Consider the following 21820-nt stretch of genomic DNA (forward strand, 5'->3'; position numbering starts at 1 on the left):
TTATCGGGAATCTGGGTAATCTGGTATCGGAATAAACTGAATCCTGGTACTTACAGAGTAAACAGAGAAGCAAGGAAACAGCCACGGCAAGGCAAAACAGGCCTTTCAGGGCAGGGAGATGGAGGTGAGAAATGAATTGGAGGTAACGGATCTAATCTAGGGGAGACTGGTAGAGGAAGATAGCAGGGGGAAGAGAGGGAGGAAGGCACTGGAGAGAAGGGAAGAAGGTGTGTGGCTTTTGTGTGTGTGTGTGTGTGTGTGTCTGTCCTCTAAGTGTGTGCATGCCGGTTCTAGGGGGTGGGGGAGAGGAGCATGCACATGCGGTGTGCATGTCTCTGCCCAGCCTGCGCGTCTGCGTGCTGGTTCTCTTCCCCCCTTCGTGTGTGCATGTGCCCGCAGGCCTGCACGCGCCTCGGATCTCCGCCGCCTTTGCTGGCTCTTCTAAATGTGTTCTGGGCTCACCAGGGAGCTGAGCAAGTTTGCTTCAATGAAAGTGAACTCGTTCATTTAAACCTGACTATAGAGTACTCCGGCCCCCTGCTGTGTTAATTATCCTGTAGTTCTAAACTGATTGCTGTACACTAAGCTTAAACCCTCCTTTATTTATTTACTGACTACATTAACAGCAAAGCCTGCGCTCCTTTTATCTAGTTGCAAACTGTATGGCATGCTGCACTCATGCTCTTATTTAGCGGCGCGATACAATCCCATCATGGGGTGAGGCAGGGGCTGTAATTAATATATTTTCTCTCTGCTTTTTCCTCCCTCTCCCTCCCTTTCCTCCAGCACAAGGCCCTGGGAAGCAAGAGCAGCTTGTGACAGCACCTTGGTTAAAAAGCCCCCTGCCCATGTGGGTTTGGAGGGGGGGGCAGGAGTTGACTCTCCAATAGCCCCTCTATACTGCTCCACCGATGGGGCTCAGTGTCCCCACATGCAAACAACCCCCCCCCCCACCGCCCATCTGCCCTTCGCAGGGCTAAACCCCAGCTGAACACACGCAAGCGTGCCGCTAAGCAGAAGCTGCCTCGTGGGTAATTAGCACCGAGCTCTCCCAGCAGAGGGCGCCGCTGCCGTTCTGCATGACCTACTGCAACCCCCGCCAGGACAGCCCGGCCAGGCTGTGGCGTTATGGAAAATGTCCAATACAGTTAAAGGTTAATTATGGGGACGCCCCAGTGCAATTAGTATCACTTCATGCAAGGTGCTGTTTCCAGCTGACATGGCTGATGAAAGGCGCAGTCATTATCCTGGGTGCCAGCAAAGTCCTGTGTCCCGCCACGCTCTGAGGCCTGACCTCCCTTCATCGACTCGGTCTTACTCGCCCCTTCCCAGTGCGGCTTGACTTGTTTTCTTCTCTCTCAGGACCTTCCTCTTCTCCTCTCCCTGTCTCTGCTTGCCCCCTGTCCTCACGCTGAGGTGTTGGCGGGTACGGCCCATGCAAGGTGCTGGGGGTGAAACATGACGGATTTGTCTCCGCACGGGAGGCCTGTGCCCAGCGCCTCTCCGAATCAGGCCCTGGAGGGAAGGCTGGTGAGGTTGGGCGCTTAGCAAAGGGGACACCCACTTATCATGCATGGAAAAGCAGGTCCCCGAGTCGAGTGCCCAGAATCATGAGTCATTCTTGAAACATCTCGGCCCAAGGGCCTGGTCCCCGCCTCTTGCAGTCTGCGAAATGGGAACAAGTCTCACAAAGCATCAGTGGCAGGAGCCCAGTCTCTCGAGTCCCTTTAAGTGTCTCTAGCCGAGAAAAGACATAAGTCCCTTGCTGGGAATGGAAGGTGGAGCGAGCTCGCCCCCCGCGGGCGTGGGCTTTGGGCCTTGCAAGGGTGACCGGTGATCTTGCATGATAGATAGCCCCCCCTCGCCCCGGCCCTGCATCTTGCCTCACAGCGAGGAGGGAGCCCCCGCCTGGCCCCCTGCATCTCCAAGGTTTTTCTACAGTCCTCAAAGTTCACCGGGGTTCCTCAAAGAAAACTTCCACTGTCCTCATGAGGGCTTTCGGCTGAGGGGGCCTGATTCCAGCCGGAGCAAAGGGCTAGGCAGGCTTGTTTGCAGCAAGCCTTGCTCCGTGGGCTTTAATCCCTGGTTTATCCTGGCTGCGGCCTTCCCTCTCAGGCCCCCTTAATTCCATGCCCCTCCTCCCCCCCCCATACCATAATCCACTGGGATCCCGCGCACAATAGCTATAAAATCCTGGGGGCTAGTTGGCCTATTAGCGAAGGCCCTTCGGACCGAAGCGCAGCGGCCTTGTGCTGGGAGGAATGCGGACTATTTATCCTCCCTTGGGAGTGACCCACATTCCTCCCGGAGACCACCCAGCTCTCCGCACAGGCAGGGGCGCTGAGGAAGGGGGCTCAGGCGAGGTTAAACGCCCAGGTCCTTGTGAACGCCATGGGTCGAGCCCTCCCGGCGGCTCCCCCTGCAATGCTGAGGCCTCTCGGGGCTGCTTCTTGTGGGCTTCCACGGTGGGCTGTGCCAAAGCTGTAGGGTCGCCCTTTGGGATCGGCGAGCCAGTTGGTTTTGCTATGGGGGGGGTCGCCCTGTGGGCTACTTGAGCTGCATTAGCTAGGTGCAGGCGTGGCCACTGGGCCGTGTCACCCCAGTGCCCGCAGGCTACGTCTCCGCACGGCCCCGGTCCCGAGTGTTTTCTCTCCTCGGCGCAGCTGCTCCTTTGAGATGCGCCCTGTCCCGCTCCAGAGAAACACTAGACTCCACTGCCACCGTGTGGGGAAGAAGAGCAGCGGTGTGGAAACGCCGGCTGGCGAAGGCCCAGCAGGAGCCGAGCAGGCCCGTGGGTAGGTGTTTATTAGCATGAACTGACCCAGCGCGCCGATAACGCTCCCAGTGGCCTTGCTGCTCTGCTTTCTGGCTTAGCACCAGCTGCCTCGGATGCTGGGCCGCTAAACTCCGACTGCCACAGCCAGAGAAATGAATGCGTCTCCCAGCTTCCCCTGGGCTCCCTCAGATTGCAGAGGCGAGCCTGGCCCTGCGACCCGGGGCAGGGAGGCTCCCTAGGGGCTGAGCCAGCTGTGGGCAGTTAATTCATTTCCCCTCGCTGCCGAAGAAAGGGCGCTGCGCTGGGGGGTGTTAAGTCTGGCAGTGAGCAGCAAGGAGCAGGATCTCTGGGGCGCAGGAGAAGAGAATTGGGATGCACCCCCGTTTCCACGGGGCCCGGGCTGCAGTGACATGAGACACACTAGACTTTTGCTGGTGACTTTGGCGGGGGAAGAGTCCTGGCCCTTAGAGGCTCGGCTGTGGTGGTGATGGGGGGGGGGCCTTTCAATCTCTCTGCTGCAAAGAGAGATTGAAAGTCTTCCCCCCACCACCACGGCCAAGCCCAAGTTGGGCCAGTCCCACCTGATCAATATGTTGGAGTCGACGGGTGCTGAAGTTGTCCACGAGATGCTGTACTCGAAGACAGATGCTGACTTTGCATTCTGGCGAGCGTGGCACAGACTGTGCAGCAGCCCTGGCCAGCAGGGCGAGCTCGACGTGCGTTGCGTTGACCCCATGGCATCCAGAAGGGCCAGTCGGACGCCGCCGGGAATCAGCCTTACTCAGGAACGGTCAGACGCTCGGCCAGTCAGAAACCCGTTGAACTTTCCAAAAGGCTTTTTGAACGGCTGTTTCACGTTGGCAGAGGCAAAACCCGGTATGCCAGCATGGAGCATACCCTGTCCACAAACGCCGGGCTAAGACCCATTGCCAAGGTCGCTGAGGTGAGGATGGTCCGAGCTCTAACCTTGACCAACATCCTCTGGGAGCTGCTTTACCACGAAGTTTTTCCCTACCAGCATTTTGGGCAAGTTAGAAAATTGTCCCCTGGAATGGGGCAGTGGTTGCATTAAATTAGGCACAACTGGCTCACTGCTGCAGCCACCCCTCAACGGGAGTGGAGATGAAATCCTTCTGAGCATTTGGCCTAACAGAAAGGAAGTTATTAGCGAAGGGCCATTGTTACAGGATCAAGGCTTTGTCTGATCATCCACGGAGCAGCTGGGAGCTATTATTCGGTGACAATGTTCTGTTCCATCAACATTATGTCCTCATTAAACCTTTATTAGTAGATTAGATTCAGATTTATTGATTTTTTTTTTGAGAGCGAGAGGGGAAGATCCAGGCTGGCGATCTCAAGGAGACCTCTCCAACTTTCCCCGCACTCTGAACTTCTCCACACGGACTAGAAGGGGAAATCTTAACCTCGAAGAGAGACACCCGAGCCTCTTGTACAACCCTGGCGCCTGCCCTTGGAGTAGACGTGTGTGAACAGCTGAACGATCAGGCAGTATTTCGATAATACTTCAGCCTCGTTTTGAGGGAGATACCCAGGTCTGGTGGCTCAGGCACTGATGTAAGACTCCGGAGTACTAGGTTCTAATTGCCGCACTGCCGCTAACGTGGGGTTGCAATCTGAGTCCGTGCCCTCCTGAAGAACGGTCGGTGGTTCTCTCCCTGTGCCGAAGGGGAGACACGGCAGAGAGGGGACCACCACAGTCAAAGCAGAGCCTGACCACCCGGCCACTCGGGCGCCCTTAGTCACGCAGGATAGTTCTGCTGGAACCAGTGAGCGGGGGTGCTAGTGGAGAGGCCTTGGATCAATGGTTGTAGCGGGGCTGTTGGATGAGTTCTGGGCGGAGGGATGCAAGGGACGAGATCGGGGCGGGTGGAGGACAGACCAGAACAGAACAAGAGAGCCAGGTGGAGAAACAGGAGAAGGGGAGGAAGGTCAGTCGCTGGGAGGGGTAAGAAAATAGGCGCAGGTTAGAAGTCAGGTAGGTCGAGGGTCCCCCTGCCAGTGTTTGATCAAATGCCATGGGACCATTGCCACTGCAGCCCTGTTTGGAAACCCGGGGACTCCTGGGGTTCAGAGCCTGTGCTAGAAGCACCCAGCGCCCCGTCCCAATCCCCCACTGCAACTCCTTCCCCCTCCTCTTGCAGCCAGACAGAGGCCTGCCTCCTGCAGCTGTGACTGCCCTGCCCTCTCCGCCTATGTCCTTGCCTGCTGTTTCTGGCCTGCCTCCCTCCTCTGCTGCCTGCCGGTTCCCAGCCTGGTGGTTGGGACGAGGCAGGGATCCCAGGAAGGGCGGCAGGCTGCTTAGCCTAGACCCCAGCATGCGTTGATCTGTGGGGCAGTTCCAGCCTACCCCAGAGGCCTCACCTGCCCTTGTTCTCTGGCCTCAGTGGGTTTGTCTGTGGGCAGTGAGGCGCCCAGCCAGGCAGACGCCGACTCCAGATAGCTTGGCTGCTCCTGCAGTGCCAGCGGAGGCTTGTGGCAGCTCCCAAGCTCAGCCCAGGTGCAACTACATCCACACGGCTACGTTTAGCACGCTCGCTTCATCCCTGTGGGCCCCAGTGGGCCGACGGGTGCCGGCTTCAGAGGGGAGTTCAGACTCACTTGGCCACTGGCCTGTCCACCCTGAGAGGGGGCCGGGTGGGAGATGGCGTGTCCAACGTGGACGCCTGCCTGCTGGGCCTGTGCACCAGGCATGGGCCAGCACTGAGACTGTGGCTGTAGACCTGGCCATGCCATACAGCTAAGCGGCTCCATCCCCACGTAACTGACTACCCAGCAGGCAGCTGTACCCCTGCCAGCCGTCCTGTTGCTCCGTGGTGCCTGTGCGCCTGCTCCTCCATTTGCTCGGCCCCGGTGTCCCAGCAGGAGCGAGTGCAGGGCACGGGGATGGGTCCCGGCTGAGCCTTGGTTCTCTGGAAGCTTGAGCTGGGGGGGGGGAGGTGGGTGTGGTTTGTCAGCTCTCTGGGGTGGGGTCACACCCTCTAGGGGTCTTGGGGCAAAGCCTCAGGGACATAATTCCCTCCGCGTTCTCCTCCCCGCCCACACCTACGTGGTAGGGCCAGCTTCTCTGAGACCAAGGAGCTGCCTCTGCAGGCAGGGGGAGTAGAGTCTGGCTAGGGGTCGTCTGCCCATCTGACCTCAGCATAGCCTGTGGCTTGGCTTGTTGCCACAGTGCTGTCTGGCTGCTGGGACACACTCCCTCCCTCGCCCCAGAGCGGGGTGCATGCCGCCTGCGTAAGCACAGTAGCGATTATTTGGGGTGGCTCTCCTGGTGCCATCAAGGGCTTGGCACAAAGTTGGTCTTAGCATTCGAAGGCAGCAAGTGAAACATGCTTCCCATCCTGCTCCCAAACATTCCTGCCCCCCAAGATCTGCCCGGCGCGTTGCACTGGCTAAAGGGATGGTCCTTTGGGTTCTACCCAGTCTTACATCACTAGTTCCCCTGACCCCAGGATCTCCCACAGCCATTGGCTCTGCTGGACAGGCAGCACCTGGAGACGTTCCAGCGGGGCGAGTCCCAGGCCTCTCCAGGACTCGCTCTGACGGTAATTCTGTACGAATTCCTCTCCCAGGGTAGCAAAGGTTGCCCCCTGCATCCCAGCTCAACCCGTTGCAATGGGAGACCTAGCACTGGAGTGAGACGGGGGCTATTTGTGCACCCAGCAGCGAAAGCAGCATTCCCATGCCCACACCGGGTACCGGCGAGGTCCGTGCCGACGTGAGCCCCTCGGCGGGGAGGGGCCACTTCAGTGGGCCGATTGGATTTGTCTGTTGAAGCGTTTGATGTTACATGAAGGCAGCTCATTCCGGAGGATGTTAATTGCCCGTTGCAGTGATCAGATCTGTAGCACCATCGATCTCAGCGGGATCAATGGACTGATTTAGTGTCTTACTAACTCTTTAGCTGGACACCTCATCAATAGCCAGCCACTTACCGGCCCTCGGCACATTAACACGGGTCGTGCTGCCGAGATCCCGCCCTGCCCTGGTCGCCAGCTGCCACTCATGGCTGAGTTTTCTTGCAGGTGAAGACTTGGACCTAAGCTTTGGAGCCAGGCCAGCCGCCGGCCCACAAATAGAGATGATACCTGCTCAGTGCAGGTTCTCACGGCTCTGCCGGGTGAAGGGGAGGCTGCTCTGGACAGACTGCTGCCCAAGGACAGCGAACTACATGAGCACGTGGGGGACACCCGCACGGACCCTGAGGACTGGGTGAGAGATAAAGGGGAAGGCTGAATTGAGGAAGAAGGGGAATGGATGTTGGGTGGCTACATAATGGGTAGCAGGTTTAAAACTAATAAAAGGAAGTTCTTCTTCACACAGCGTGTAGTCAACCTGTGGAACTCCTTGCCAGAGGAGGCTGTGAAGGCTAGGACTATAACAGAGTTTAAAGAGAAGCTAGATAATTTCATGGAGGTTAGGTCCATAAAAGGCTATTAGCCAGGGGATAAAATGGTGTCCTTGTCCTCTGTTTGTCAGAGGCTGGAGAGGGATGGCAGGAGACAAATCGCTTGATCATTGTCTTCGGTCCACCCTCTCTGGGGCACCTGGTGCTGGCCACTGTCGGCAGACAGGCTACTGGGCTAGATGGACCTTTGGTCTGACCCAGTACGGCCGTTCTTATGTTCTTATGTGGGAGGAAGATTCACATGGCCTTGTCCTAGTCAGACATCTATGGGGTTCGGATGGCAATGGCTCTGAGTTTTGAGCTAAGTATCTGCTGCCTCCTCTCCCCAGTTCCTGCCTGTGCCCCGCATGGCATTCAGAAGGTTACAGCATCTCTGGGAACCCAGAGCTTTTCTCCAGGAGCACTGTGTTTTCCTGGCAAGCAGTAATTGCTACATGTGTATTCCTCCTCTTGAGATGTTTTTAGCAGGTTTTATGTCCTTCTGAGGTCTTGTATTTTTGACTTTGTATATATATTTGTATTGCATTTTTTAAAAATTTGTAAGCCGCCTCGAATATTTTAAATAGAGGGGTGGGGTAAACATTTTATGTAAATAAAATTGCTTTAATTAGTTAATTACAATTCAGTAGCTCTGACTCTGAAACAGTCAGCACCAGACCCCTGGTAGGAAGCTGTGACAGGGTGGACTAAGCCCTGAGGCCCCCTGCTGGAGTCCTGCCACACTCTGCCCCAGAAAAGGGACAGTAGAGAGGTCCTCCAAGCAGGCTAGAGTGGCTGCATGGGAAGCAGCCAATAAGGGGCCAGGAAGGCCCATAAAAGGCTCTGCAGAATGGAGCGGTAGTTAGTTGCTGTATAGTGACGAAGGAATGGAGACTAGCCAACTGGTTGGGAGACTAGTAGTGCAGTGGACAGCTCAGTGTGGAAAGATCACAGTAAATAGAGCCCTGCGGTAAACGCAAATTGCACAAGGCCATGGGAAGTGGCCCAGAAAATTAAAGCACCAAGTGACACATTTCCTTTGGAGTCTTAGTACAGCGCTGTCCCTTGGTGCTGTGCACAGTGGAATTAGCCCAGGGCAGGTTCACACCTGGGCCCTGGAGGAGGTGGCAAGCAATCCTGTCAGCCCACTGATTTCTTCCCCTTAGCCTGTCATCTCTCCATGAGTGCCTTCCAGCGACTGGCAGCAGAGGGAGAATCTGAGGGAGGTTTGTCGGCCAAGCACGCAATGTGGGCAGGCAGGGAAAAGAGAGATGTGGCTGGTTCTGATGAAATAACAGGTCAGAGAGAGAATCAGAAACAGGCCCAGGCCCCTAGTGCTTTGTTCAATGCTGATGGAGATAGTGAGAGCAACTCTGTGTGTGATGGGGACACCATCAGGGCTGTAGCTGAGGCGAATGGGGGGATGGGAGGAGAGGAACTAGGCCAGATGTGCAGGCAATAATAGGTGCTAGGTGGAGTCAAAGAACAATGAAAACACTAGGAAGCGACCTGGGAGGCAAGTCCCTGTTCCCACCTTGCTCCATTTCTTCCTGCGCTGGCCACAACTTGGTTCCATTCAGTCACCTCTGGCATTTCTTGCCCCCTCCTCTTCACACCCCGTCCCACCATGCAGCCTCATCCTTTAGCGCTGCAAACGGCAGATCTGTCTGAGTCAGCCATATGAGACAACACACAGACCGAGCGCCCAGGGACTACAGAAGTGTCCAGTGGCTGCAGGAGGCTTGGTGTTTCTGGATCCAGGAGAATGAAGTGTTGTATCCTCCAGTGTGGTCCTGGTATTGCCCTCACCTCTGCTTTTCTCTCCTTGGTGGGAAAAATATATCATTTCGCCATCTGTGCTTGCAGGGGCATGGGTGCTCCCGGGTTTAGTATAAATCCCAAGGACCCACCCAATCAGGGTGGGAGAGGAGAGATATGTGTGAAGTATGCAATCAAAATGATTGGGGGGCTGGAGCACATGACCTACAAGGAGAGGCTGAGGGAGTTGGGTTTGTTTAGTCTGCAGAAGAGAAGAGTGGGGGGGGATTTGATAGCAGCCTTCAACTTCCTGAAGGGCGGTTCCAAAGAGGATGGAGAGAGGCTGTTCTCAGTGGGGACAGATGGCAGAATGAGGAGCAATGGGCTCAAGTTGCAGTGGGAGAGCTGGATATTAGGAAAAACTATTTCACTAGGTATCCCAGAAGAACTCCGCCGCGTCCAAGGAACACGTTTGCTCTTCTGCTTTTTTTTTGTGGAAGAACAAATGCGCTCTTTTGGAGAGCGCTGTGTGCCTCGTTCTAGACTGGGCCAAATGGCAGAAAAGTGATCTGAAAAAGCTACGCAAGTTGCAGAGTGCAATTTGCATAGATTTTTCCGACAAAGGACTTCATTGTAGACCTAGCCTAGGAGGGCGGGGAAGCACTGGGATGGGTTCCCTAGGGAGGTGATGGAATCTCCATCCCTAGATGTGTTTAAGTCTCGGCTTGACAAAGCCCTGGCTGGGTTGATTGAGTTGGGGTTGGTCCTGCTTTGGGCAGGGGGAAGGACTCGATGACTCTTGACGTCTCTTCCAGCTCTAGGATTCTGTGATTCGATGCACTTGGAATTCTGGGGTTCTGCGGTGCCCAGGCTACGAGGCAACCGTGAGCAACGTGCTCGCTGGCAGAGAGGCAGGGATGGTGGCAGTGACTTCACAGTATTGACACCGGTCCACATGGTGTTGGACTCCCAGCCCACCCTGTCGCCTTCAGTGTCTACGAGGACTTCATGCCCCACCGCAGACTCAATGGGCAAAGAGAACAGCTGGGATAAAATGACCAAGGAACTCAGAAGAGATGGCACAAGGGATATTAAAAGGGCTCCTCCTGGCCAGCACCCCCACAGATGCCCCAAGGGCTTAATCATAGTGTGGTCATACTGAGGCACCCCCCTCATGCACCAGGATGCCAATGTGCTAGGTGCTGCCCCAATACAGCAGGGAAAAAATGGTCCCTGCTCTTCACCCCCGTGCCCAGCGGTGTTGCGAACAGGCTGCTGCCTGAATTAGCTCAAAGGGAAGGAGCAAGAGAGTTCTCAGCAAAGTTGAGAAGCATTGAACCAGCCCTGGCGCGCACAGGGTTAGATCAGCCTTCTCCTGAGGGCTCTGTCCCTGGTGCTGAACTCCTCCAGTGCCCATGGTGTAGGGTGGGATCTCTGCTCCCGTGGAGCAGGGTTAGGCCCATGCTGAATAACGTCACTGGAAATGTTTTCCCAATTCTCTCAGCTCTGCCCTGCTTTCCTGTGGACAGCTTGCCCAGGGGCTGCTCCAACTTTGCCCATGGGCAGCTACATGAAGTCACTCCGTGGACTTCAGTTTACTTAATAAAACATCCACTTTATTGTTTAGTTTTTCACAATCTCTTGGGTGAGGCCACTGAAACTGGTCCCCGCGGGCCGTACACAGCGCGTAGACTACAGGGGATGCTATTTACAAAGGAGCCATGCCATCGAATTACCGGCTGTCCCTGGCAGCCTGCGGCTCTAGAGCCTTCACAGAGACTTGCTTGCTACACAGGAACTGGAAAGAAATGCTTAAGCGAGAAATTCCTGCTTGCTGAATTATATGGTAAGAGCGAGGGCGAGAGATGTAAGGGGCTGGGAATGCACACGGATTGCCACAGATGTCAGGAAAGCGCCCTCCTGAGCCAGCAAAGCACTGAGATGGCATGGAGAGGCCTGGGTTAGGTGGCTGGGAGTCCCGCCCATGAACCAGTGGATGGATGTGAGCCTTCCCCCTCACCTCAGTTTGGATCTGGACTGGGACTGAGTCACCCTTGAAAGGTTCCAGTCGTCTCAGTGGCCAGGAATGTCTGAACCTGGGAACCGTGCCCCATCAGGCTCCCCTGATTCCTTCCCACCACCACCTGCTTCTGCCGTGTCTGGATGCACAGAGGGGCCAGCCTCTGTGTTGGGCCATTGCTCTCTGCTTCCTGATGGAAATGAGAGAGGGGTCGGAACGGGACTGGGGGAGGAAGGAATTGGAGCCTGGAGAGGGGTTAGGCCAAGGTTAGTGCTGGCTCAGGTTTAATCAAAGCTTGTTCATCTCTCAGCCTTGGTGGCTGGAGCCCTTCCACTCCTGTGCCAGTGCCGCCGAAGAGCAGTTAAACCCTGGATCGCTGTGTTTAGAATATACAGGGGAGCCCGTGGAGCTGGGAACGACCCCTTGAAAACGTGGCAATGGCGCATCCCGTCACTTGGGCCTGCGCGGGCCGGCAGGGCTCATGCATACTGCCAGACAGACCAGAGGGTGCCCAGCGTGATGCTGTAGGCCAGCACGGCCACCAGGTACGCCCGGAAGAGCAGCACGTCCAGCACGTAGCCCACTTGCAGCCACTCGCGGGCGATGTCCCGGAACTCGTCACGCTTCTCCAGGAACTGGCGGATGGCCGCGATCTCCTGCAGGATGCTGTCCGCCACCGGGGAGCTCTCTCCTGGCACCGGGGAGGCCGGCGCCGGCCTTGCGCCCGCCGCCCTCTCGAACTCACGGAGATTCTCGCAGCCGTAGTGGTTCTGCTTGTCTGCAGGAATGAGAGAGGATCCTGACTCTCAGAGGTCCTGGCATGTCCCTGCTGATGACACTGTCCCAGCGGAGGGGTTCGCAGCCCCCCTGCCCAGTGTCTGGCCCCAAACTCACCCCTTCGAGCAAACAGACACCAAGGGTTAAATCCAGTGAGTCTGATCACTGACGGTCCCTTTTTTCTATGTGCTAGGCCAAGGAACTTGTGTTCTCCAGAGGGGTCATGCTCTGGGGCATTTGCCCTGAGACTGGCGGGGAACCCGGCCACTCCAAGTCAGTCACTGTCTCCCGAGTGGTGTGGCCCAAAGGGGATCCTCCTCTCCTGCTCCTTCATGTGCCCCATGGACTCCTTGGGCAGAGCTGTTCCCCGGGCTCCCGCTGAGTGCTCTCATGTTTGGGGCTCAAGCCCTGAGAGGTTTGGGGCTCCACGCTGACTCCATTATGCAGGCTCAGGTGTTTTGCTGCCGCACAATGGTTCAGCTCCACCCAGGGAGCTGAGAGTTCTCCCTAATGCTGTGTGGCTTGTTCTCTCTACGGTGGCGATGGGAACATGCTGCGAAATGCCAGATTCCTGTGGCCCTGGCACCCTTCCCCAGGGCCCCGGCTCGTACCTGTGCTGTCGTCGTCCTCCGGGCGCCGGCTGATCTCGGAACTCTGGGTCCTGCTGGGGTAGAATTTCTTCCTGTTCCGGATGCAGAGCAGGATGGTGGCTCGTTCCAACACCAGGCGCTTGACCCAGTCGGGCACGTGAGGCTGCAGGTCCTGCTTGTGGACCAGGCGCACGATCAGGATGGTCTCCGTCAGGCTGATGACCAGCAAGGCCATGCACACGACAAAATAGACGCCTGCGGGGAGAAGGCCATGGCCGTCCACGTTCAGCAACGGTCAGTCTCTCGGCTAGCGCTGGGCACGGAATAGGGCTGGGCCAGGCTGAGCTCTCTGGTCACCTCTTTCCGTGAGGTTAGATCTTCCTCTTGCGCACTGGGACACCAGGCAGCTCAGCGAATCCCTTCAGCTCTGGCCCAACCATCACCCTGGCTTTTCATGGCCTACTTGCCCACCCCACAGCTCTAGCTGTGTCCCTCAGAGCACTGATACCCCTGTCCTGATACCCACCCTCCTCCCGCCAGTCCTCCAGGGGGGCCGACAGCCTTGCCGGCCCCTAGACAAAATGGGGGGGGCAGCTCCATGCTCCTGGAAGGTGCGGGGGTGGGGACAGCCAGCCATAGCACCACCCACACTGTGTCGCCTTCCCCCTGCCAGTCCTTAGCGCTGCCTGGAGAGCACTGCCTGGCCCTCCGGCAGCTATTTAAATGGGGCTCTGACCATCCCAGCTGTGGCAGTAGCAGCATGGGTGACTGGGAGCCTTGGGCCCTTTTGAATTGCAGGACCTGGGGCAACTTGCAGTCTGCAAGTGCACATGCATGCCCTGTAACTCTGACCCTCAGCAGACCCCGCTAGTCCAGCCTTGACCTCCCTAGCCCCACACAACTCTGCCAGCACACCTCCAGCCTAACCCATCGTCCCTGTCTCCTGCTATCCCAGCTCTGGTCCTCTCCCTCCCACCCACCACCGCTCTGATACTGGGCCCCACATCCAACCTACCCCAAAGTTCCCTCTAATTTTTTCCAGACATATGTGGAATGCATTTTCTTACGTGCACTGATGGATGTGCACCACCAGTAGAAACACAAGCTGCCTGCTCTGGCACTGCAGGCGCTGTGCTAATCAGCTGGGTAGAAGCCGAATCTCTCCTGGGTGGCCACCCAAGCACACATCTTATAGGGAACACTGAGCCACAGCCCCCCACTTTTGTCCAGTGCACTCTCCTACCAGCTCCTCTGTCCACACGGTTCAGCGGCCCCTGATTATCCCCACCCTGAACTTTGTGGCTCTGGACTCCGCGAGGGAGATGGATGCTGGCTTTCAATCGGGGATGTGTGAGCACCCAGGTAACCATGGTGACGGGGCTCGACCGCCGTGCTAGCCAGCACCCCGACAGCAGACGGGGTGGCAGAGCGGGTGCTGTCGTACCTATCAGCGGGGTCCCGATGGCCGTGGCCGGCAGCGTGTCTGACACGATGATCAGGAAGACGGAATAGCCCAGCAGCAGGGTGATCTTGAAGGAGACCCTCTCGCCACTGTCAGGCGGCAGGTAGAACCCCACGATGTCCATGACCATCAGGAAGATGCTGGGAAGCAGCAGGTTGACGGCGTAGAAGAGGGGGCGTCTCCGGATGACCACCTGCCAGCACAAGAGGGGAGGCATGTGGAGGGCCCCAGCAGGGAGTAAAGGCTAAACTGCCTGGCTCCCCCTCACCTCCTGGCCAGGCACCCATCAAAAACAACACGCCAAGAGCTTTGCAGGGAACCAGGGGTTTGGCTGCTGGGCTTCTAAGGCACCTACAGCATCGGCTTCTCCACAACTGTCCCCCTCACGGATGTCAGCAGCATTAGCCCCTTCTCACCCCGAGTGGGCTAATGCAGGAGCCCTGGTCTGGCTTCAAACAGGTGGCAATAGCTTGGCAGGGCCTCTGTGGAGCTGAGGTGTGTTACTCCCTTACTGCCCCCATTCTAAAGGTCGGGCCCAGGCCCGTGGACACAGCACAGACTGAGAGCCAGGGCATCCTACGCAGCTGGCCTGCCTTTCCGTCTCATCTGTGTCGCTGCCCCACCCGGGCGCACTCCGGGCTCCTCACAGATCATCACCAGCTGCCCAGTAAACCGAATGGTACGCCACACACCAGCTGTGGCCGGGGTCCTCGGACCTTTGGTGCTGGAGAGTTTTAGAGCTCCGTGGCTGTGTGACGGCCCAGAAGCAGAAGAAATTGCTCTGCCCAGGAAGGGTGTCCCAGTTATGGAACCACGTCATGCTGGGGGAAATGGCCACTCATCTGGGTCAAATAAACAGATGGGGATTTGGTAGCAGCCTTCAACTCCCTGAATGGGGGTTCCAGAGAGGATGGAGAGAGGCTGTTCTCAGTGGTGATGGATGGCAGAACAAGGAGCAATGGTCACAATTGGGGGAGGTCTAGTTTGGATATTTGGAAAAACTCTTTCCCTAGAAGGGTGGGGAAGCGCTGGGATGGGTTCCCTAGGGAGGGGGTGGCATCTCCATCCCTAGAGGTGTTTACGTCTCGGCTTGACAAAGCCCTGGCTGGGTTGATTGAATTGGGATTAGTCCTGCCTAGGGCAGGAGGCTGGACTTGATGACTCCTGAGGTCTCTTCCAGCCCTGGGATTCTAGGATCTATAATTCCAACAGCATCGGCGCTTACGCTCTGGGTGTGTTTTCTGGATGGTAGAGTAACTCTGGTTCAAACGGGGTGCTGAAGGGGGGCTTTGCTGTCTGTAGGCAGCAGTGGAGACAGCCACCCGGTAGGAGCCAGGCTGAGTGACCTCATTTGCCTCTTCCCAGTGAATCGGGTCCACTCAGTGCACCTCCCACCTAGGCTGCTCCCTCACTGTACAGTGTTCGCCTTGAGTCCTGCAACCGCCCTTGTAATCCCCAGCAGGGTACGCAGCTCGGCGCGTGCGGAAGGGTTCACTTAGCAACCCCTCTGCATCATCTACAGCCAGACGATCAATCGCACAAGAAGCAAGCAAATGGCACCCATTTGCCTTCTGCCTCTTGGGGCTTCCCCTGCTCCCGTTTTCCCCACACGTGCCCTGGCGGCAGAAGGCCCTTACGTAGAACTTCATCTCGGCGTAGCTGTCACTGCCCTCCACACTGAACTCCTGGAACTGGCTGAGTACATAGAGGAGCTCCCACTCGCCCTGGTTCATGAAGACGCTCTTGTCGAATTTCACCAGCTCGGGCTGCCGCCACAGGGAGATGTTGATGTCACGGACTAGGGGGGTGGAAGAGAGGTGGGCATCATGGGTGGGGGCCCAAAGGGGGGACAGCCTCCCTCAGAAATGCTGCTACGCTGCCCAAGCCCCAAGCTGCCTTATAGCTTTGTGCATCTCCCTTCCAGCCCACGTTCCTCCTTGTTCTCTAGGACGGACCGTCCTGAGTACGTTCCCTATGTACTAGGGCCAGTTAGTGGGGCGAGGCATCACCTGCACGGAACCAGCATGTTCCCAGGGGCTGGGATTGCTCCAGGTCAACCTGTGCCCTGCTAGCTCTCCCCACACCTTGCCCCTCCTTGGGCTGGAGGCAGCAGCACTACAAGCTAAGCCCAGGCTGCCTGTGCCAGTGAGACCCTGCTGGTCGGGGCGGGGGCATACTGTAGTGGAAACGGTGCCTTTTACGAGGTCCATGGGAACAGAACTGAGACCCACCAAGTGGCTGCAAGCTCTGGAGTCCCAGACAAGGTCATATTGACCTCCTGGGGGCTGTCCCGAGCCCTCCCCTCCCATCCCTGGAGGGCTTGGTGCAGCGGGGATGGTCGGGACACCTGCCACGTACTGTTGTGCAGCCAGCTGGTGAAGGTGAGCGAGCAGTTCTGCACGTCGAAGGGGAAGTTGTAGATGTCCAGGCTGCAGGCAGTCACCACCTGGATGGGCTTGAGGTTCTTGACCTCCCCATGGGAGCGGACATAGACGTACGGGATGTCCGGGGACTTGCCCATGTCCACGCTGATGGAGACGCCAAGTAGGATCCATCCCCGTCAAAGAGAAGAAGAAAAGGCAGAGCCCTCTGGTGAAATGCCAGTGTGCTGCAGTGACTGGGAGCATCCCGAGTCGGTGACAGCTCAGCATGTTTCTCTATTGGGAACGGGAGCAACTGTGACACCCCTAGATGTGACCCTCGGGTTCCTGGCAGGGTGTTGGGCAGACAAAGCTCAGACTGGATAGCAGCATGAGCCCACACAGAAGTCTCTGTTGAGAGCCTGTTGCTGCCGGCTGACTCCTGCCCAGGAGCTGAGCAGCCCAACCTATCCCTTAGCCAAAGAAACCTTCCAGGTTATTGGCTCTGTGAAGCCATCTCTTCTCTCCAGTGTAAACCCCCCCCTTCAGTTCCCCAGCGTCACCCCCACTCAGCCAACCTATCGCTCCAAAGTCTCAATGGACGACACGCCTCTTTGGATGGTTAGCGCTACAGTGCAAGGCTGGATGTACAGCTCCCAGCCCGGCACAACATGTCTGTGCTTTGAACAGGTAGGAGTCTGCCATAGTCAAGGGTGTTTCCTAGGATTGTTCCTGTGCTACAGCTTCCTCTTGTTGTCACTTCAAACCACGGAAGGGTTTGCTTGTGCCAAGACAATGGGATGTGCCTAGAATGGGACTGTTCATAAAGGCAAAGAGAAAAGAGACAGAATCCCACCTCCCATCCAGAACTGCCCGAGCCCCCCCCTCCGGTGCCTGTTAGGGAGGCCAGGGGAGAGAAAGGACTGAACCTCCTGGCCACCACCAATTCATACAGGGACGTTGCTGGCTGTTCCCCTTCGCTAGAGGGGAACAGCCAACATCCCTCACTCTGGCTGGGGAGTGCAGGGGGCAGATAAATCTGGACCTGCCCCAGCTGGGGGACATGTACCCTTCCCCAGCTGTGCACCCTGGAGCTGCAGCAGCCATGGAGAGGCGCTTCTCACCTGGCCACAAGCTGCTGAGGTAAGTGAGAGCTGGGGTTGTCCTCTCTCCCTAGGGCAGCCTGCATCCAGAACCCCTCCGCCTCGGCCCCACCCCAGCGCCATGATACAAAGGGAGCACGGGCACTTGTATGTTCCATAAAACTGCTTGTCTGAAGGACCCGCACCAAGCAGCCCGTCTGGTCCCTTCCCCAAAGAAGCTCCTACACAGTCAAAGGACAGACCTGTCGTGCAATGGTTCCCCATGGTGACCAAGCTCTCGGCCATGTCTGGGAACAGTGGGTTTCTGTCTGTCACACGGTTATCAATACCCCACAGGAGAGCTGTGTCCTGAGTCTTCCCAGCCAGCAGGGGTGGGAAAGGCCTCGAGGAGGCGGGAAGGGGCTAGTGAGCTAGTAGCTGGGGATTAATTTTGATTGGTTCTGGTTTTGTCTTTGGAAACAAAGGGAGGGCAATGACTTTAGCTGGGGGGCTCTGGTTGTTTTTTGGGGGGAGGGAGTTGGTGAGTTTGAGACAGGCCTATACATTTGCAGTTTGTTAGCATTACCAGAGGCCATTCTGAATGGACCGGCTCCCTCTGCTTCATCCAGGGGACACCTCGCTGAAGTTATCCCGCTGCACAAAGCAAAGCCGTAAAGTTTTTACGGGCGGCGGGTGCCTGCGCTCGTGAAAGCTCCTTACATCCTAGCAGAATAGAGATGGGGAAGAACAATAGATTTCTTTCCTGAGGAAGTGTTGGCAGTTCTGCAGCTGCCCCTGCATTGTGTTTCCTGTACAAAACCTTCCACTGAAGATCTGAATTCCTCCCCAAATGCACCCCGGGTAATTATGAACATTTATAGTTCGCCAGCATTGGAAATGTCCCAACTCTGAGCTATTCCCATCTGCAGTGTGCGGGATGTGGGGATATTGCCAGCTCTGTGCAAAGCAGCAGCAGTGCTGGGAATATCAAGTGGGATATGAATTTGCGGGGAAGAGGAGAGAGAGTTAAATCTCACAGCTTTCTTCTGGGGCCTGGTAGGCAGGAGTCCAAGAACTTGGCTGCACTTACAACTCATTGATGAGGATGTCCGGCACCCAGATGCTCTCAGTGGGGAGGGACAGCTGGGTGATGTTATCAAAGTCCTCTGGGTTCCACCTGAGAAACTCGTCAATCCAGTGCTGCAGAAGTCAGATAAGAGGGGACTTAAGCAGGCGGATCAATTCCAGGCCAGTGGCCCATAGGTGCATTCCCCGCCTCTGGCAGGAGTCTTAGATACAAAGCAAGGCGACTCTTTCCAATTATGGGACTTGCCCCGCTGTACAAAGCTTTCAGTATTCACCCGTTCCCCTCTAATCCTACAGCCGCTTGTTATCCTCCAGTGGTTTCCACCTCGCTGCCCTAAGCTGGGCAATTTATTGTCCGTGTGCCCATTCTCAGAACCAGAGGGTGCTGGGTTTTACATGCTGGCTTCACCATGCATACGGGGATGTCTCCTTGGTGCAGGAGCAAGCCTGTGCATGGTTTTAATCTTCTGGAGCCTCTGTGGATATATTAGCGTCCCAGCTATTTGTCTGGCTGCATTCATTTGGGGAAGGACTTAGGGGAGCTGATAGCTAGCAAGAGTTCTTAGGGCTCTCCCAACCAGGCAGATGCATAGCCAACGACAAAAGGAAGGTGTACTCGGGGAGCTCTGGGGGAAAAGAAAATGAGACGGAGAATAGGGATTCCCAAGAGATCCTCCATGGATTCCAATGTCCCACTATGCTCCTTCTATCCTGGACCCTGGGGAGTGGAAGGAAACTCCTACCTCTCCATATGAGGGAAAGGGGAGTGGAGATACAAATTGGTAGCTGGCCAAGTCGTCACTGTCAAGTGATGGCTGGTTGAGCTACAGACACTCCCGAGTGGCCTTCAGTGAAGCAGGCAATATGTCTTCCTTCACAGAGCCATTGACAATTTCCAACAGAAAGTCCTGATGGGCCAGCACCGGCCAAGAAGCACCCAGAAGCACCTGGTTCCTGAGCACAGGTTGCTGCAAGCAGCATGCTCAACGGCTGCCTGAGAAATCGCCACGTTACTGTGGGTGCCCCAGCTGCAGAGCTAAACGCTACTGACCGTGGAAAGGACCTGGAGAAGTCCCACCAAAGGAGAAGGGACGAGTAACCCGTTAAACCAGGGCTTTGTAAAGCTGGGAGGCTCCCAGCCACTCACCTGCTGGTACCAGATGTAGGTTGTCAGCACCTGATTTTTTTCATCCTGTTGGAAATAAAAAGCAAAGGTGAAATTGACAAAGGGTGTTTGTGTCTGAGACCGGCATTTGCTGCTGCTCACGGAGGAGGCCCGATGTTATCAGGAAGGGCTGGGATACGAATGAGATCAGATTCCAGATGTCAGTGAGGAGACAAGGGTAGAAGACAAGGAGACGGCAAAGGGTAACAAGCAAAAGAGCCTCTGATTGTGGATCCCTTGGGGCACTGAGGGACTTTACGTTCTTCCACTTCCACCCCCCCCCCCCCCAGAAGGCCTGGCTGTCCTCTCACTGACCTCCAGATACAGCCACTGGTCTAGCACCTTTTAAAGCAAACTTCTTTCCATTAGGAATACGGGGCGTGCCTGGAGCGTCTCTGATTTCCCCCGAGAGGCCTGGCATTCTACCTCCGCATCCACACCTGGCTGGCTTCTGAGGTCGAGCTTTTCTGGGCTGGTGCATTGAATGTTATTGAAATACACCCAGGCCGTGTTTTCAAATCCCATCTGTGAGTGGGGGGCTGAGCACTTTGGAACCCCACACCTTTAATGAAGTACCGCCGGGGTTTGAGCCCTCGAAGACGCGGTGCCAAGTGATTGGCCCTAGTTTACCGAAATGGGATGCGTCCCCTCACTTCACCCTGGGTGTGGAAAAACTTAGCGACATGTGAACCATCCCCAGGCTAAGCGGTACCTTCCCCCACTCCTCAGCCCCAGACATACGAGGTCTGTGGGGCTCAGTGGCCATGCAGAGGACTTACCACGCTGAGGATGGCATAGACCATGACATCGATGGCTACGTTGGTTGTCCTTCTCCAGTCCTGAACTGGACGGACGCCCTTTTTGTAATGAGTCAGCAGGTAGTCGGAAAGCTGGAGTAAGGCTGGCTTGGTGCCGTTCCAAGTTGTCTTGTTCCCTTTCCGACTGGCTAAGGGGGAGAAAATGACATTTGTCCTGGACTCTTTCCTGGGTGTGAACCTTATCAGTACGTCCCTTGTCTCTCCATGTGGCTGCATCATCTACACCAAGTTAAGTGACTTGGCTCGGGGAAAGCGGTAGGCTTGCCAGACGCTTTCACCAAAAATCCCGAACACGGCAGGAAAAGAACTTGGTTGAGCAAAAAAAAAAGGGGGGAGACCAAACTTGTTGAGCAAAAAAAAACCCCAAGGAGACGAAAGAACAGGAGAACAAAAAGAAACACCTTTAAGAATCACCGCGCTCCTCACTTCCCCCCGCTCACGCCAGTCGCTGCAGGGGAAAAATGTCCCCATCAGCTTTCCATCCAAGAAAAACAGAATATACCAGACATTTTACAAAAATTGGACACCTGGCAACCCTAATCCCGCCCGGACTGGCTCCATGTGACTCCTGACAAGGAGAGAACAGTGAAATACTGCATTGGCTCATCGTGGGGTGCATGGGCTAGGTGCAACGGGGCAGCTTGCCTTGTGGGCAGCAGAGCCTGGGGCTAAGCCAGCCCTGATTACACGACCGGCCCCAGCTGGGGGAACCAGGTGATTCCAGTACGAAAGGAGCGGGAAGCGGCAGGGAAGGGGACGCGAGGGCTGAAGATGCTGCAGGGTGCAAGAAAACGCCTGCAGGACTCCCTCTGCAGGAGAGGAGCTCAGAATCAGGGGAGAGCAAGACGGTTCTCCAGGCAGGCAGGCCTGGGACAGGCCCTATCCAAACAGGGAAGAGACTGCAGTAGCCCAGCTGGAAAGGGCGGTGGAGGAGGACGTACTCCAGACAGGCGGTGCTGAGGAGCAGGATGCAGGCATGTCGGGAGGTGGGGGATGTGCCCCCCTGCGGCGGGGATGCAGACTGAGTTTGCGCCCTGTCAAAGGCTCTGTGCTGGTTTGGCTGAGGAGGGAGACACTAAATTGGGGTTGGAGCCTGGACGGCCGTCCTGTACCCACAACACTAGAATCATAGAACCATAGAGCTGGAAGAGACCTTAGAAAGCCATCAAGTCCGGCCCCCTGCCCAAGGCAGGACCAACCCAACTAAATCAACCCAGCCAGGGCTTTGTCAAGCCGAGACTTAAACACCTCTAGGGATGGAGACTCCACCCTCTCCCTAGGGAACCCAGCCCAGTGCTTCCCCACCCGCCTAGTGAAATAGTTTTTCCTAATATCCAACCTGGACCTCTCCCGCCGCAACTAGATGAGACTCTCGTGGGGATTGTTTGAACAACCTATAAACTGTAGGTTCTCCAAGGGCTCTGAGGAGGGGAAACCGAGGCAGGGTTCTTAGCAACCTCTGCCCCAAAGGGGCCCTTTGGTGGTGGCTGCCTGCTTTACCAATGGGAACAGAATTTACCA

General features: G+C 56.4%; 1 protein-coding gene across 1 annotated transcript in view; it reads right to left on the minus strand.

Moving 5' to 3' along the window:
• Window positions 1-11438: 11438 nt before the first annotated feature.
• The window catches only part of HTR3A (5-hydroxytryptamine receptor 3A), a 31667-nt gene continuing 21285 nt past the window's right edge, over window positions 11439-21820 (minus strand). Inside the window, exons 3-10 of the mRNA XM_075909264.1 lie at window positions 20261-20427; window positions 19464-19508; window positions 18321-18430; window positions 16147-16316; window positions 15426-15586; window positions 13771-13981; window positions 12348-12581; window positions 11439-11737 (exon numbers count right to left, since the gene is read on the minus strand). Of these exons, the coding sequence (XP_075765379.1) occupies window positions 11439-11737; window positions 12348-12581; window positions 13771-13981; window positions 15426-15586; window positions 16147-16316; window positions 18321-18430; window positions 19464-19508; window positions 20261-20427 (1397 nt within the window). The remainder of the gene's footprint in view (window positions 11738-12347; window positions 12582-13770; window positions 13982-15425; window positions 15587-16146; window positions 16317-18320; window positions 18431-19463; window positions 19509-20260; window positions 20428-21820) is intronic.

The sequence above is a fragment of the Pelodiscus sinensis genome, chromosome 26, assembly GCF_049634645.1.
Source record: "Pelodiscus sinensis isolate JC-2024 chromosome 26, ASM4963464v1, whole genome shotgun sequence".
Classification (NCBI taxonomy): domain Eukaryota; kingdom Metazoa; phylum Chordata; order Testudines; family Trionychidae; genus Pelodiscus; species Pelodiscus sinensis.